At 42.7% G+C, this 17,636-nt stretch overlaps 1 protein-coding gene across 1 annotated transcript in view; it reads left to right on the forward strand.

The window, feature by feature from the left end:
- The window catches only part of ZMAT4 (zinc finger matrin-type 4), a 372,856-nt gene extending 356,046 nt beyond the window's left edge, over window positions 1–16,810 (forward strand). Inside the window, exon 7 of the mRNA XM_006078622.4 lies at window positions 15,520–16,810. Coding sequence (XP_006078684.2) covers window positions 15,520–15,535 — 16 coding nt within the window. The 3' untranslated portion in view covers window positions 15,536–16,810. The remainder of the gene's footprint in view (window positions 1–15,519) is intronic.
- Window positions 16,811–17,636: the final 826 nt, after the last annotated feature.

Raw genomic sequence — 17,636 nt, forward strand, 5'->3', positions numbered from 1 at the left:
CTAGGAAAAGATCTGTTCCAGTATTGTCTCCTAGCTTTGGCTTGTTCTTGGATTATAGGAGCATAATTTCAGTTTCCACATGGCATTATCCCCATATTTTTGTCCAAATTTCCCCCGTTTCTAAGCATACTGGTCATACTGGAATTGAGGCCCTTCCAACTGCAGGGTTACCGTGTCTTAACTTATTACGCCTGCAATGACTACTTTCAAATAAGGCCACATTCTAAGCTACTGGAGGTTAGAACTTCAACATACAAATTGTAAGGGGAGCGGGTGGGGGCACAATTCTGTTCATAACACCGGCCACTAGTTATCTGTTTTTCCTTAATGAATCACCCCTAACCTTGTTGCCTTATAAGAATCCAGGCGTGGTTTACCTGGGTTTTCTGGTTTTCTCCTAAGACTTCCATGAAGGCTTCACTAGTGATGCATCAACTTCCACGTGGTTGTGGGCAGGATCTAACTGCTTGTAAATTGTCGAGATAGAGATTTCTGTTCCTCACCAAATATTGACCAGAGGCATTTCTGGTCATGAGCAGCTCATAACCATCTGAATAAGAAAGCAAGAGGATGAGAGAGCTTGTGAGGGGAAACGGAAACCACAGTCTTTACATAGCCTAGTCTTGCAGTAATACTGTACATGTCCTATATAATGGGCTTCCCTGGTGGCTCAGTGGTAAAGAACCTGCCTGCAATGCAGGATGACACAGGAGATGCAGGTTCAATCCCTGGGTCAGAAAGATCCCCTGGAGGAGGGCATAGCAGTCCACTCCAGTATTCTTGCCTGGAGAATCCCATGGACAGAGGAGCCTGATGGGCTACAGTCCATAGGATTGCAAAGACTTGGACACAACCAACGCGACTGAGCACACAGGCATGCCCATCCTATTTGCTAGAATCAAGTCACCAGATTGAGCCCACACTTAAGGTAGGGGCATCATACATGGCATTGGTACCAGAAGGTGGGGACCTTTGGAAGCTGCTCTCCATGGTCTGTTCTCTGAGTCATCCTCCTTTTTCATGAAATCTAACTTCCCAGGTAGTTCAGGTGGCAAAGTTCAATCCCTGATTAGGGAAAATCCCTTGGAGAAGGGCACTGCGAACCACTCCAGTACTCTCACCTTGAGCATTCCATGGGCAGAGGAGACTGGTGGGCTACAGTCCATGGACTCGCAAAGAGTTGGACATGACCGAGCAGCACACACACACACACACACACACACATACACACCCACACACAATGCATGGACTGATGCTGAAGAACACACACAATGCATGCTTGCCCCTGAATAGTTTTCCTGGCCCGCTTCTTACGAGTAGAATTTCTGGGTTCTGATGGCCCCTTCCCATTTTGTACTGTGTCTACTTCTTTTAATCCAAAATGACAGTATTTCTGCTAATATCATTTTCTCAAAAATACCGAAACTTCTGTAAATCTTATAGAGGTTCAGGAACTGAAGAGCCTCTTGATAAAAGTGAAAGAGGAGAATGAAAAAGCTGGCTTAAAACTTAACATTCAAAAAATGAAGATCAAGGCATCCAGTCCCATTACTTCATGGCACATAGATGGGGAAACAGTGGAAACAGTGACAGACTGTATTTTCTTAGGCTCCAAAATCACTGCAGTTGGTGACTGCAGACATGAAATTAAAAGATGCTTGCTCCTTGGAAGAAAAGCTATGACCAACCTAGACAGCATATTAAAAAGCAGAGACATTACTGTCTCTGGTCCATATAGTCAAAGCTATGGTTTTTCCAGTAGTCATGTATGGATGTAAGAGTTGGACCACAAAGCTGAACACCTAAGAACTGATGCTTTTGAACTGTGGTGTTGGAGAAGACTCTTGAGAGTCCCTTGAATTACAAGGAGATCAAACCAGTCGATCCTAAAGGAAATCAACCCTGAATATTCATTGGAAGGACTGATGCTGAAGCCAAAGCTCCAATACTTTGGCCACCTGATGTGAAGAACTGACTCATTGGAAAAGACCCTGATGCTGGGAAAGACTGAAGGTGGGAGGAGAAGGGGATGACAGAGAATGAGATGGTTAGATGGCATCACTGACTCGATGGACATTAGTTTTAGCAAGCTCTGGGAGTTGGTATTGGACAGGGAAGTCTGGCATGCTGCAGTCCATGGGGTGGCAAAGAGTCAGATATGACTGAGCGACTGAACTGAACTATAGGGATTCATTGTACTAGAATAATGTCACACCTACAAATCTCTCCAAGAAAAGTCTTTCTCTAGCTTTGGGTCCTATTGAAAAATCACTGGGACAATCTGTAAGACACGCCTTCAGTCTCTTTTAAGGCTGCTGGGCTGGACCCAGTAACAGCTCATTCTTTGATCTTTTTGGAGTCTTAACCCAGTGTTATGCAGGTCTCCTTCAGCTCTGTCTCTTGACCACATTTTTCTGACAGTGCTTAGAAATTGTTTCTTAATTTTAGCATCTTTTTCTGTCCAGAGACACTGAGAATTTTCAAAGTCATCTGATCTGGGTTTGTTTTCATTTAACAGTTCTTCCTTCAGTTTTTCACTCTCAGGGTTTCCCATAAGCAGCAAGATGAAGCCAGGTGGCACCTTCAGCATAGCTTAAGAATCTCCTTTGCTTAGTCACCAAGTTCATTAGTGCTGGTCAAGACCACCTTATGAGGGAGAAACTATATTTTAGCATCCCTCCCATGCATAACTGTGAAATCCCTCCCACACCCCCTGCTCTTTCCTTCCCCTTCCCTCTTGCTTTCTTTGCCCTTTGCAGCCCCTGGCTACTCAGGCCAAGGTTCTCAGCATCCCCAGTCTAACAGACATCTTGTTTCCAATAACTCAAGTCTGCTAGATTCAAGTCCTTGGGCACCTGGAAATCCTTAGTGGTAGAGATTCATCATATAAACAAACAACTGCTGATGGTGTAGTTGGCTAATATGTTATTCCCATAACACTATATCAGTTAAAATGTATAACATAGTCTTTAAGAAGCAGTCAGGTTACATTATGCTAAAGCTATAATTCTAATGATTTACATTTAAATAGCTTTTCCCACTCACTTTGTCGTTTAAAAGGGTTTTCATTAACCTCCTTATTCCTCACAAATGTCCCATGCAGCAGATGTCTTTTCCCCAGTTTTAGGGTTTGGGCCCCTCTCTGGGGCTCAGGGAGGTCAAGTCATTTTTTATCAGTTATATGATTAAAAAAAAATTATTGGAGTGTAGCTGATTTGCAATGTTGTGTTAGTTTCAGGTGTACAACAAAATGAATCAGTTAATACATATATCAACTCTTTTTTATGTTCTGTTCCCATATAGGCCCTTACAGAGTGTTGAGTGCCGTTCCCTGTGCTATACAGTAGCTCCTTATTAGTTACGTATTTTACATATTATTGCTGTTGTTCAGTCTCTAAGTCCTATCCAACTCTTTGCAAACCCATGAAGTGCAGCATGCCAGGCCCTGTCCTCCACTACCTCCTGATAATTTGCTCAAATTCATATCCATTGAGTCAGTGATGCTATCTAGCCATCTCATCCTCTGCCACCCGCTTCTTTTGCCTTCAATCTTTCCTAGCATCAGAGTCTTTTCCAAAAAGTCAGCTCCTTCCATCAAGTGGCCAAAGTATTGGAGCTTCAGCTTCAGCATCAGTCCTTCCAGGGAATATTCAGGGTTGATTTCCTTTATGATTGACTGGTTGGATTTCCTTGTAGTCCAAGGGGTTCTCAAGAGTCTTCTCCAGCACCACGATTCAGAAGCATCAGTTTTTCAGAGCTCAGCCTTCTTTATGGCCAACTCTCACATCTGTGAGTGACTACTGGTAAAAGCATAGCTTTGACTATATGCACTTTTGTTTGCAAAGTTATGACTGCTTTTTAATACACTGCCTAGGTTTCTCATAGCTTTCCTTTCAAGAAACAAGTATGTTTTAATATCATGGCTGCAGTCATCATCTGCAGTGATTTGGGGGTCCCAGAAAATAACATGTGTCTCTGCTTATACTTTTCCTGCTTCTGTTTGCCATGAAGTAATTAGACTGGATGCCATCATCTTGGTTTTTTCTTTTTTTAAGGTTGAGTTTCAAGCCAGGTTTTTGACTCTCTTCTTTCACCCTCATCAGAAGGCTCTTTAGTTCTTATTTACTTTCTGCCATTAGAGTAGTATATCTACATATCTGAGTTTGTTGATATTTCTCCCAACAATGTTGATTCCAGCTTGTGATTCATCCAGCCCAGCATATTGCATGATGTACTCTGTACAGAAGTTAAAAAAGCAGGGTGACAATATACAGCCTTGTCTTCCTCTTTTTCCAATTTTGAACCAGTCAGTTATTCCATGTCCAGTTCTAACTATTGCTTTTTGACCAATGTACGGCAGTTTCTTAGGAGACAGGTAAGGAGAATCCCAGGGACGGGGGAGCCTGGTGGGCTGCCGTCTATGGGGTCGCACAGAGTTGGACATGACTGAAGCGATGTAGCAGCAGCAGCAGCAGCAGCAAGGTGGCCTAGTACTCTCAGCTCTTTAAGAATTTTCCACCGTTGGTTGTGATCCACACATTAAAGGCTTTTGAGTAGTCAATGAAGCAGAAGCAGATGTTTTTCTGAAACTCCCTTGCTTTCTCCATGATCCAACAAATGTTGACAATCTGATCTCTTGCTTCTCTGCCTTTTCTAAACCCAGCTAGTACATCTGGAAGTTCTCAGTTCATGTACTACTGAAGCCCAGCTTGAAGGATTTTGAGCAGAACCTTGCTAGCATGTGAAATGAGTGCAGCTGTGCAGTAGTTTGAGCATTCTTTAACATTGCCCTTTTTTGAGATAGGAATGAAAGCTGACCCTTTCCAGTCCTGTGGCCACTGCTGAGTTTTCCAGATTTGTTGACATATAGTCCTGCGTCTATGTCAGTGCCAGTCTTCCCATTTATCCCTCCTTCGCCTTTACCACCTGGTAACAACAAGTTTGTTTCCTACATCTGTAACTCTGTTTCTGTTGTGCAGATAAGTTCAATTGTTCCTCGTTTTTTTAGATTCCACATATAAGTGATATTATATGATATTTGTCTTTCTCTGTTAGACTTACTTCACTCAGTATGACAATTTCTAGATCCATCTATGTTGTCGCAAATGCCATTATTTTGTTCTCTCTCCGAATAATATTCCGTTGTATACATGTACCACATCTTCACTACCCACTCACCTGTTGATGGACATTTCGATTCTTTCCAATTCCTGACTATTGTAAATAGTGTTTCTATGGACATTAGGGTGCATGTATCCACTCCAGCACATGGCCAGAAGTGGGATTGCTAGATCATGTGGCAGCTCTATTGTTAGTTTTTTTATGAAACCTCCATACTTTTCTCCCTAGTGGCTGTACCAGTTTACATTCCCATCAGCAGTGTAGGAAGGTTCCCTTCTCCCTACATCCTTGCAGCGTTTATTGTTTGTAGATTGCTTGATGATAGCCATTCTGACCAGTGTGAGGTCACACTTCATTGTAGTTTGATTTGCATTTCTCTAATAATTATTGATGTTGAGCATTTGCCTCATGTGCTTTTTAGTCATCTGTATGTCTCTGGTGCTGGGAGGGATTGGGGGCAGGAGGAGAAGGGGACGACCGAGGATGAGATGGCTGGATGGCATCACTGACTCGATGGACGTGAGTCTGAGTGAACTCCGGGAGTTGGTGATGGACAGGGAGGCCTGGCGTGCTGCGATTCATGGGGTCGCAAAGAGTCGGACACGACTGAGCGACTGAACTGAACTGAACTGATGTCTTCTTTGGAGAAATGTCTGTTTAGATCATCCTTCTAGAGTCATTTAGAGTGAGGAATCAGGGTGAATAATTTACTAGGATGGCCTCTAATTTTGGCTGATTTGTCTCCACGTCGTGGAGTTTCCCTCACCAGCACTGCGGGCACCACTGCCTTCTGTTCGTAGTGTGTGTTTTGCTTTGTTTTGGTCCAGACCTGAGTGCCCTGGAGCGGTGCTACCAGAGTCCCCCAGAGGCTCTCCACGAGCACGTGCTGGCTTTCTTGGTCCTCTTCTTCAGCCTGTCTGCACATTTTTAAGCTACAGTTTGGCTCCATTGGAAATGTCCTGACAATTTCAGTAGTGAATTTGGGCATCTGCTGAAAGATTTGGCTGTCTCTGTAGCTGATGCTGATTAGCAAATAAACTCTGAGTGTGAAGGGAAAATAAATTGAGAAGGAAAGGAAAAAGTATAGAAGCCTCTCTATCTGTGGATTTGTCATTTTGGAGTTTGTGGTCATTAAGATGGGGCTGACAGAAAACTGCTGAACTTGGAACTGGGTGACTTAAGGGCTGCACCTGTCTGCGCTGCAGTGACCTTGGCCCAGGATTCCAGAATGACGGAGGTGAAAGGGCCTAGAGAACCAGTCTGTCCATCTCTTGAATGAGTCATTGAGAAAGCTGAGGGTTGGGGAAAGGACGCTATATTTGCAGTGTAGATATTGAGTGCTAAATCCAGGCCCAGATCTTAATTTAATGTCTTTTTGGAGGTCACTAGTTCCATCATGCCATGGTTTGGTGTTTTGATAAGAATATAAGAATCACCAAGTAACTTCTTACAAAAATTGCATTGTTATGCTCTTCCAACAGGTAGACTTGGGTACCAGAGTCCTCTGTGATACCATGTTGCCTCCATCAGCATCCTTCTCTCCTTCTTCATCCTAGCAGCTCTCCTCCTGCAAGCTGGCTACGTACCAGCCCACCATCCTTCCCGGTTACCCGCTCAGCGATGTGCCTCATGAGGCCTTGCTTCACAATTTTTTATTTTTGCTTTTTGGGAGCTTTTTGTTTGTTAATTTATTTTATTGGGGTAGAGTTTCTTTGCAATGTTGTGTTAGCGTCTGCTGTACAACAAAGTGAATCGGCTGTGTGTGCACATATAGCCCCACTCTCTTGGACCCACTGAGGAAATGAACCTTAATTTTACTCAATTTTAATTATTTTGCATTTGAATACCACATGTTTATACTGGGTACCAGGGTGGGCAGCGTAGTCTAGATCACTAAGCTTTTTGCTCTTGTTGTTGTTGCAGGAGAGGATGTTGAGAACCCATGAAATATTAGCTTTCCTCCTACCCCAGTATCTTTATGCCATACTCCATGGTTTCCCATGACCTTTCACCACTCTAGAAACACACAGAACCAGAGCCGCCCTTGGCTTCTATTGTAGAAAGCATATTTCTCTTCAACAGCCTGTCTCTGTTCCTGTCTCTTATGTAAGATACAGTTATTGACTTAGCTTAAAGCAGCGCTCATGTAGCAGAGTAAGTAATACTAATACCAACAGTGAGAGCTTAGCGATCATAAGAGAGGACATTTACTTATTGCTCTGTGTGCACAAGGTACATAATACTTCCACGTGTTAACTGATTTAGTCTTTTTTATTAATAGATTTTTAAAAGTAGTACGTTTTTTCATTTTTAGGCTACACCACACAACATACGGGAATCTTAGTTCCCCAGCCAGGTATTGAACCTATGTCCCCTGCATTGGAAGCATGGCATCTTAACCGCTGAGCCACCAGGGAATTCCCCTCTCATTTAATCTTGAAGCAGTCTCACGAGCTCTATGCTATTATGAATATTATGTCATTCCCATCTTAAGGATCAGGAAACAGAGGTAAAGGCCATGGGTGTCGTGAGTGTCAGGTCTGGGGTGTGAGGTCCAGCATGTGATGGCAGAGCTGTCTCTCTCATAACCACAGAGCTGCCTCGACCTTATGCACCACCGCAGAGAAGCTCCCAGCCCGGCCCCTGTCCCTGCCTGGGGCCCGGCCCACGCGGAGACGGGGCTGGGCTCTGCCCACTACAGCAGAGGCCGAGCCGGGTTGGTGAGCTGCTGCCGCACGGCAGTATGCTTCTGGCACCGGTTGCCTGGAGTCTGCAAAGCCTTCAGGAGGTGAGGGTGTAATCTTCCACCAGACCACCCTCCCTGCAGACCCCATCTGCAAGACCCCAGGCTTCCTGCACTTCTGACCAGCTGTCTACAACTTCCAGGGCCCCTACCACTTCCTCAGGTTAGACAGTTCACTAGAGGGAACTGCAGACCTCAAGATAATACTAGACTTAAATGATTACAGTTTAATTATAAAGCAGGGGTCCCGAGCCTCCAAGATCTAATGCCTGATCATCTGAAGTGCAGCTGATGTAATAATACTAGAAATAAAGTGTACAATAAATGTAATGCCCTTGAAGTATCCTGAAACCACCCCTCTCCCCCTTGGTCCATGGGAAACTTGTCTTCCATCAGACCGGTACCTAGAGCCAAAAAGTTTGGGGACCTTTGTAAAGCATAGAAATCAGGCCCAGACAAGATGCACCAGGTAAAGTCTGTGTGCTCCCAGGTGCAGAGCTCTTGTGCCCTCTCGCTGTGGAATCAGGGGGCACCACCCACTGTCCTGGCACTCTGATGTGTTCACAGGATAACAAGGAAGCTTAACTAAGCTTCAGTGTCCAGAGTTTTTATTGGGGCTTCTCTTTTTTTCAGTGTGATGGATTGAATCATCTGCCACATCACTGACCTCAGTCTCCAGCCACCCTCCCTTCCCCTGGGGTCAGAGTAATAGCATTTGGCTGAAAGCCCCAATTCTCTAATCTGCTGGCTAGTCTATCTGGCATGGCCAGCCCCCACCCTGGAATTATCCTGGGACTTACCAGGCAACACCTTGTTAGCATACACTGTCAGAAAGTGAGAGTCGCTCAGTTGTGTCTGGCTCTTTGCGACCCCATGGAATTCTCCAGGCCACGGAATTCTCCAGGCCAGAATACTGGAGCTACCCAAGCTGTTCCCTTCTCCAACACTATCAGAGCCTGTACTGAATAACAAAGATACTCTTATGAGTTGGGAAATTCTAAGGGCTCAGGACCTCCACCCAAGAATCCAGGACAAAAAATCTGCTAAATTTTTTATTATATAGCAGCTACATCAAAAGTGTCTCTTTCAGCTGACTAAGATCAAGGATAAGGACCTTTGAATTTCTAAATTTTAGTGGTTACTGGACACATTTATACATGTTACCTCATTTTTCTTATCTATTAGTGATTTTTTTTGGCAGTGCATGCATTGAGACTAAACAAAATTAAAAATGTGATCCATGAATATCCAAGTAGTAGCAATTGGTGTTGGAGTTTAAAAACCAAGTTTCCTAACTTTAAATCAGAAGTCCCTTGCATCTGTAAGAAGAGGAGTAGAAGAAGATAAAAATAGAGATATGCTTTGAATTCTTAATTGTGTTTCTTATCTAAAAATGCAGCATAGAAGCGGACTTGGCTAAGATGGGTCAGAAAAAGAGGAATGTGAGAATCTGAGAGTGAGGCTCCATTCCCTAGGAGACGATTGATTCTCTCTCCGGTTTTTCTTCCTGGGTTTATTTGGAGAAGCTGATGCATTAATAAGGCCTGTGTCAGGCCTTATCCCAAGCACTGAAAATATAGAAACAGAGCCCTGGATTTCTTTGCAGGGTGGGCAGAAAGTATATGAAAGTTGGCTATAGGATGTAGTTAGGAGAACAGTAGCGGAGGGACTTCCCTGGTGGTCCAGTGGTTAGAAATCTGCCTTGCAATACAAAGGACATGGGTTCAATCCCTGATTGGGGAACTAAGGTCCCACGTGCTGCAGAGCAAAAGCCCACGCACTGCAACTACTGAAGCCTGGGCACCACAACTAGAGAGTCCGTGCGGAGCCATGAAAGATGCCCTTTGATGCAATGAAGATCCCGCGTGCTGCAACTAAGACTCAATGCAGCCAAATAAATAAATCAGCTGGTTAACTACTTTATTCCATCTGCAACCTTAATTTAAAAAAAAAAAAAAAATAGAGGAACACGCTTAGGATGGGCAGCTAATCAGGATGGGACTGGGGTAAGAGGGAGTCAGCCAAGATCTCCTGAGGGAGCTAAAGTAGGAGCTGGGGCTTAGAAACAGAGATTTACAAAGCCTACAGTGCATCTGGAAATGGTACTGGAATCTCTTGCTTCAAACTGGGAGGCAGATGGGTCCTGGTGATGCCCTGAACCTAAAGCTTTGCAGGATCCTTGCTCTGTTAGCATCTGCCCCAGCTATAGCTGGACCCCCAGCATCAGAGGAATGGGGTGCGAGGGTAGCAGACCTCAAGAATGCTGAGGGTATATGGGGGTGCTTCAGGGTCCATGGAGCTTCTTATCTGTACTATGAGGACTTTGGACTTCCCTGGGGTCTCTTCTGCCTCTAACATCTTGTGATCTTGATGAAAAATGTTTTGCAAAGCAAATGAATAAAGTAAACAAGATTATAAAGAGAATATTTGCCTTCTTAAGGGGATAAATCGTTCTCAAACACATCAGGAGCCTTCATTTGCATATAAACAATGCAAATTCTGTATAAGCAGAGGAGGCTTGTTTTCTTAGGTGTTTTGGTAAGTTAATTACAGATCGGTCTTTTCAATTTTGTTACTCTAAGTATATTAGGAAGTGAAAGAGCTGCATTCATTTTAAATACTGTTTACTTCAGAATAGTCTCAGTTCCTTGAATGTTCAGACTATCTGCATTTTCTCTGAATTAGCCTGAATCTTTGCAAGTTATTTCTGTATTTAATGGATTATAAAATATATGAGATTTGCTTTTCTAAGAAGGTTTGGAGAAGTTCCCCTTGCATAGCCCAGCTGAACTTCATCCACTCTCAGTCATCATGGGTTGGCTCAGGACACCCAACAAAGTTCATGCAACCTGTTAGGACACAAAGCCCTATCTCTTCTTTTAACTTCCAGTGTCTTGTGGTCTTTCTATATCTTTCTCCCCTTATAACTTTGAGTGCCCCTGTATCAATCAGACTACATAGATTTCCACTAATAATAACACTTTGCAAATATTTTATGTATTTAGACAAGTTTTGAGGATCATGGAGATAGCATCATGCACGGAACAACACTGTCTTCCTGGTCTACTCTCTCTGCCTCATCTCCTTCCCCCTTCCCTCTTATCTTCTTTATCTCCTCGCCCTTTACCCCCACCCCTCTTATTCCCTCCATTCACCCCTCACAGAAGCAAAGCACACTGCATCCCTTGCCTTGGGTGTAGCAGTTTACCAATCACTTTCTGTAGCTTGGACATTTTCTTGGCGTTCTATTCTCTGCTCCTGAGAAGCAGCTCAGAAGTTTCCAAATCCATTTATTTTGTTACAGCTTGTCAGGGTTATTTTCTGAAAGGATATCGTGAGCAAATATGCTTCTACTAAGCAGGATGAGAGCACGTGACATGGATGAGCTCCCTGGAGGAAGAAAGACACTGTAGCAGCACGTGGGAGCCTGGCAGGTTTGGAGACCTGAAGCAGGTCTCTGTGGTCAGGGTTCCGCGTGATCATGAAGGTGACCAACAAAAAGATGGAGATGCAGGAGAAGGCGGTGGTCACATCACAGAGGACTTTTGTGATTGTATTTCCTTCCGGTAGGTGATGGGAACCTAGGGTTAGTATGATTGCAGTGTGAGGAGACAGCAGGGTGGTTGCAAAACTTACCAGATAGAAGATGGTGCAGTGTCAAGGTCCAGAAATAGGGCAGGGGCAGCGGATGCAGAGCAAATAACCCTTGGGAGAGCGAAACGAAGCCAGTCAGATTTACGGTTGATTGGTTATGGGGTGCGGGAGAGGAAGAAACAGGTCAGGAAAAACTCTTGAATTTCTACTGTGGATTCAAGTTAGAAAATGTAGGGAAAGAAAGACTAGAGATTGCTGATGTTCGATTATGGAAATATAATTCAATCTGGTTTATTGTCACTGTCTTAATACCTCGGGCAAAGATAGCAAGCCCTTGGAAGTCCTTTTAGGCACAGGCAGTGGGTTGAATAAGTTCAAAGTCAGCGACTGTCCGGAAACGTGTCTGTGGAAGATTTTGGAACATAACTCCTCATCTGATGGATCCTGGGCATATCATTTCAGATAAGACACGGCTTAGAGCTTCATGGTTCATGTCACTGCTAACTGCTGCCTGGCTGTCAGAAACTGGGCTTAATCAGAACTGAGGATGTTCTGTTTTGCTATTTGATTGGTTTATCAAACTGTAAATTCAACCTGGGGGTAATGATTCATTTCATTTTCCCTTACTCACCACTTTAAACGCACTTGGTCTGAACGCTTTCTCTACTTCTCTCTGTCACCTTGATAATATCTAAGAAAACTGTGTACATTTCTGGTCATTTTCAATGGTGAGAACAGTTTAATTTCAGCATTTAAGACTCCTTTTCAGGTATTAAGTCTTTATCAGACAGCATTACACTTCTGTCTCACAGCCCATTCAGAGCATCCTTACTCTCCGGACCTGTCAGGTCAGATGGGTAAACAGGGTGATTAGTGGAAAGAAAAGCTTTTTACCAACTGGCCCTGCACATGTGACTCTTCTCTGAGTGGGACTTTGAAATCCAAGACCTGTTTTTAAGGCCATCCCATCTCTTTTTAGGGCTTCCCTGGTGGCTCAGACAGCAAAGAAACCACCTGCAGTATAGGAGACTTGATTTTGATCCCTGGGTCAGGAAGATCCGTTGGAGCAAGGAATGGCAACCCACACCAGTATTCTGGCCCAGAGAATCCTACGGACAGAGGAGCCTGGTGGGCTACAGTCCATGGGGTCGCAAAGAGTTGGGCACGAGTGGACTAAGCATGCATGTACACGTCCCTTTTGGGGGCAAGAACTCCAACAGGACTGGGGATCGTGGAAGCCACACTGTGTACTGATGTGGAAACTTCTCTTGAAAATCAGAGATACCCATCACAAATTGTTTTAAGCTTTTCTCATTGCATTCTAAAATCCCAAGAAAAGTCCCAGTAACCTTTAATTACAGGGTCTTATTTTTTAGATAATGAAAGAAAAGATCACATTGTCATCATTTTTACCATGATACAAGTCGAAAATAAAGTGAGTTCTGTTTGATTGGTATGAATACAATGCAACTGAAATTGTCTCTTCAAACAGAATCACATTGAAGACTGAAAACAAAGACCATCCCTGCCCACAAATGGAAGCAATGTACTGAATTCTTTTTTTTTTCTCCTATGCCTTTCTTCAATTTTCTATTTAAGGAAATTTCTGAAAATACATGAATTATGCAGCTTATCTCTCAGATGAGAAAAAATTTTCTTCTTGGATTGGATGGCTGCATATTTATTAATAGCAGTAAAATTTTCCATGTTCTTTTGTATCAGATGGGATGCTGACTAAACTACGAAGGAGGCTTTCCAGCAATAATAACAGTAACGGCTGAATAATTATAAAAGCTGTATGGAATTGGAAGGCATTTTAATTTGTCATTACTTCTGTGTGTTTAGGAAGGATCTGAATAATTATTCTGCCCATAAAAAAGAAGAGTGCACTATTTTTCCTCATTATGGGATTATGTTCTTAGTATAACACTTTTACTATAAGTTTAAAAAAAAAAATGAAAAACCAAAACCTCTCTTGTGGTTTCTTCTGAACGATATAATCAGGATTGAAGTCTGCTCAGCTAGGAATATATTTGGTCTTCTTACTATTATGTGGACATACTGCACTTCAAACTCATTTTCATTTGAAAAGTGTTCATCTTTGCAGTTTTTAAAAATGCGATTATACTTGTTTGCTTAGTGAGAACTTCCAACCTCTATGTCACATTAATTCAGGAAGATGACAAGAACTGTAGAATTTCCTTAGGTCGTGACCGGATGGTAGCAGACGCTGAATGTGAGATTCTAAAACAGGCTCTTTCTTTTTATAACAACTATTAAAAAGCATCTGTGGTTACCAGGGTCATTCCAAGGCAAAATTTCAAGCTACCCCCCCACCCTCAAATGCAAGTAGTCTCCATTTTCTTTTGGTCTACATTATCCCAAGAGCATTTAATTCTTATTCAGATCCTAAGAATATTCTATGACAACACTGTTTTTTGGAAAATAAAATTTCAAGATATGCTGTGTGCTTCTAGGTGAGTAGAAGAATTTTCCTTTGTGGTGTGTGTGTTTTCATTTATCAGATTTCTGCTAAGATATTTAGATCTCAGTGTTGAACAGGAAAATCTATGCAATGATTCTGACCTACTCTAGCACATTGTCTAGCATCTAAGAGTCGGACACAACTGGGCAACTTCACTTTCACTTTTCACTTTCATGCACTGGAGAAGGAAATGGCAACCCACTCCAGTGTTCTTGCCTGGAGAATCCCAGGGACGGGGGAGCCTGGTAGGCTGCCATCTATGGGGTCGCACAGAGTCGGACACGACTGAAGTGACTTAGCAGAACTTAGCAGCACATTGTCACCCTCAGTCCTAAAGTATAGCCTTAGGGTAAATGGAGATTGTTAAAAGATACGACTCGGCAGGCTGATTGCAGACAGAAGAAACCTTCTTCAGTGTAAGAAAAATCCCTTTCACGTCTTGTCAACAAGCTCTTTCCACCTTTGATTTTGATCTTTCCCAGGATTCGACTCCCTGCCTTGGCAGCTGATGGCTGTTCTGGTAACTTAGCCAAATTTAGTCTCACTGCTCTTACCTTTAAAATGGGGAGAAATGACATTCACGTTAAAGGTGGTTGAGGGGATTACATTATAACGTAAAATTAGTGTGGGCTTCCCTGATGTGTTCCCTGGTGGCTCAGAGGATAAAGCATCTGCCTGCCATGTGGGAGACCTGCGTTTGATCCCTGGGTTGGGAAGATCCCCTGGAGAAGGAAATGGCAACCCACTCCAGTATTCTTGCCTGGAGAATTCCATGGACAGAGGAGCCTGGCAGGCTACAGTCCATGGGGTTGCAAAGAGTCAGACACGACTGAGCGAGTTCACTTCACTTCCTGATAGGCCAGGGTTTAAGACTCTGGGCTTCTACTGTAGGCGGTGTGGGGTTCCACCCCTAGCTCCGGAAGTTCCACATGCTGCCCCCACCAATGCAGCTAATAACAATAATAATAATAAATGTGGAAATTTTGTCACGTGGTAGGAATGTAATATATGGAGGCATCTTTTTACCACAAAGAACAAAGACTAAAAACCTGTTTAAAAGTTGGTTATCTATTTGCTTTCAATCAATACTTTTTGAGAGCAAGACCAGAAGCAATGTTTTCCTATTTAACTGAAAATTCCAAATGAACTGAGAAGAGCACTTGTAATTCTTTGAAATCTAAATGCTATAAAATTATTCTTTCCTCCCAAAAGGAGGGCTTTGCAATGAGTGAAACCTGAATCTTACGGATGGGTATTTGCAATACACCGTACATAAGATTCAACTTATTATTTTCATTTTCACAAGAACTTTCAGAATGAATTTGGTGTCTGGTTTGCCAAAGTAGAAATAGAGTTTTTCTTGTGCATACACAGAGGTGACATTGGTAATTGAATTAAGATATACACAGCTTATTGAAAACTTCAACAATTCATTCTATCGATTCATCCTTACTTTAATTTGATGGCTAAAGTGGTGTCGGGGGTGGGAAGAGCTTGAGAGAGAGGGTGGGTGGGGAGAAGATTGAAATATGTAATTATGAAAGCAGATAAAATGGTGTTTCCTTCTGTCTTACAGCCTGAAGAATAAGTAGTAAGAACATCAATCAAGAGATGAGGAAAGAAGTCAGGATTTTCTGCCTTGGAGAAATGCTTACCAACCACCAGAGGAAGATCTGTTCACGAACAATGAACATTTCTCATGAGGATTCAGATTAACATAGGACTAATCTTAGTTTTGGGGAATGAATGAGCTTCCTTTCTTTCTATTTTTTTTTTTAATTTTGTGGTAAGCTATGATATGTGGATGGATTTTGGAAAAATTCTTTCCTGATAATATATTTAGCACATGTTCTACATCATAATCCTATAGCAAACAGCAGGAGCATCATTCAAACTTAAAGACAGTGGGGAAAAAAAATCTCAGTTTCCAATTTATTCTCAGATTTCTTCACCATGTAATTATTCTGTTAACTCCTTGCTGGTGGAAATGCAAACCACGTCTATCAAGAAATAAACTTTATTTTTTCATCGTGTTGAACACAATTGGTGGCAATGTGCACAGAACCTGACCACTATTAGTAGAAGTTATATAATGGACACAAATTCTCATTTCGCCTTCAAAAATACGAGCCAGCTTTGCCATCCGATCAAGAATAAGGACGGTAAATCAAGGAGAAATCCTCCTTTTCTTTTTTCCTGATCATTCAAAGAACAGTTTCTCAAGGTTAAGCCAAGTCCTCTTTTGCAAGCTGCCAAAATAATAGCTTAGGAAAAGAATTAGTTTGCCTGCATGATGATCCTCTTAGGCAAAAATGTCTTAATAGCAGTTGACCTCGATGAAACGTTTTCCCAAAGGCATTCACGAAAAGAACGATCAGCCCCAGAATGAGAGGAAAATAAAAGAATGTTTTCTTATGAAGTTGGCCTGAATTGTGGACGTTCGTGTAGGGCAAGGAGGATCTGGAAAGAAATGAGGGAATTCTGCACAAATAACCACCTTGGACATTGAGGTCACCCGTTCCTGTCTTTGTCACTCAAGTCCTCTTGCTGAGCTGAGATTCAGCCACTCTGGAGAGAATGCCACTGGCCAGTATGGCAGACTGGAAAACCGTTCCTCTCTGAAGGGGGATGTGTCTGAGGTTGAAATCTCTAGGTTGAAATCTTCTGCACGGCAACTGGATTTGTTGTCCTGCAGGCTCACCGCAAAGCTGGGCATTTACACTCTAGTCTGAATGCTTCTTAGAGCCCTGACTGGGGTTGCCCTTTGTACATTGTGACCACAGGGGGTTGGTCTCCCCATGTCAGGGTTTTCTGGGTGTCTGTGATTTTTCCACAGAGACCTAAGGTGGTTACAACTCGGGGAGCAATAAATGAAGTGACTTAGGGATGCACAGTGTCTTTATGGAGGTGTTTGCAATTTGGCCCTGTTCTCTTGAGAAGGGTCCACTCAGGAGAGAGCAGGCTTGTCAGTTTCTGTGACTTCAGAGAGAGCCAGCCCCGCCAGTCTCACCAGCCACGGTCCGTCCCGTGGGAAGGAAGGAAGCTTTGATAGGAAGAATATATTTTTCTGTTTTGGAAAGCACACCACAGAGCTACAAACTTCCCATGATGACTTTTCTTTGAATGTGTAAAATAAAGCTTTCTTTGTCAAGTCTGCTGTAAAATAAGCACTAAGTAAAAAAGAAAGAGAAAAAAAAAATCTTTGTTTCTGTTTGTGTTATAGTGTTTTTTTTATTATTGTTGTTAATAACAATATAGACACACCGATGAATTTAAATCTCTTTTGCTTTTCAGAGAGGCTGTGCCAAACCCTTTATAGATATCAGATTATTTTAGAATTCCTTATCTAGATACCATGGCTCTTTGGTAATCTGTCAAGTCCAAGTAAACACCCTACCAGAGGTCTTGTGATTTGTTTTCAAATTTCTTTAATTCTGTCCATGCAAATAAAAGGAATGATCATTCCTGTGTACCATGGAGGTGACATATTCTGCGACGGATGTGATTTCTATTTGGGGAAGTGTTGAATGGGAGCGTCTCAGCTAGGGAAGCTGGGGGCTTATTGCTTTTGTCTCTTATTGGGTGGGAATGGTTCTTTTTGTTTAATTAGGTAGTTTCTTACCTTCCAATTTCATGAGGAATGATGGGATTGAGATGTAAGGGAAGAATATCAGATAGCCATACAAATTCTGG

The sequence above is a fragment of the Bubalus bubalis genome, chromosome 1 (assembly GCF_019923935.1).
Source record: "Bubalus bubalis isolate 160015118507 breed Murrah chromosome 1, NDDB_SH_1, whole genome shotgun sequence".
NCBI lineage: Eukaryota > Metazoa > Chordata > Mammalia > Artiodactyla > Bovidae > Bubalus > Bubalus bubalis.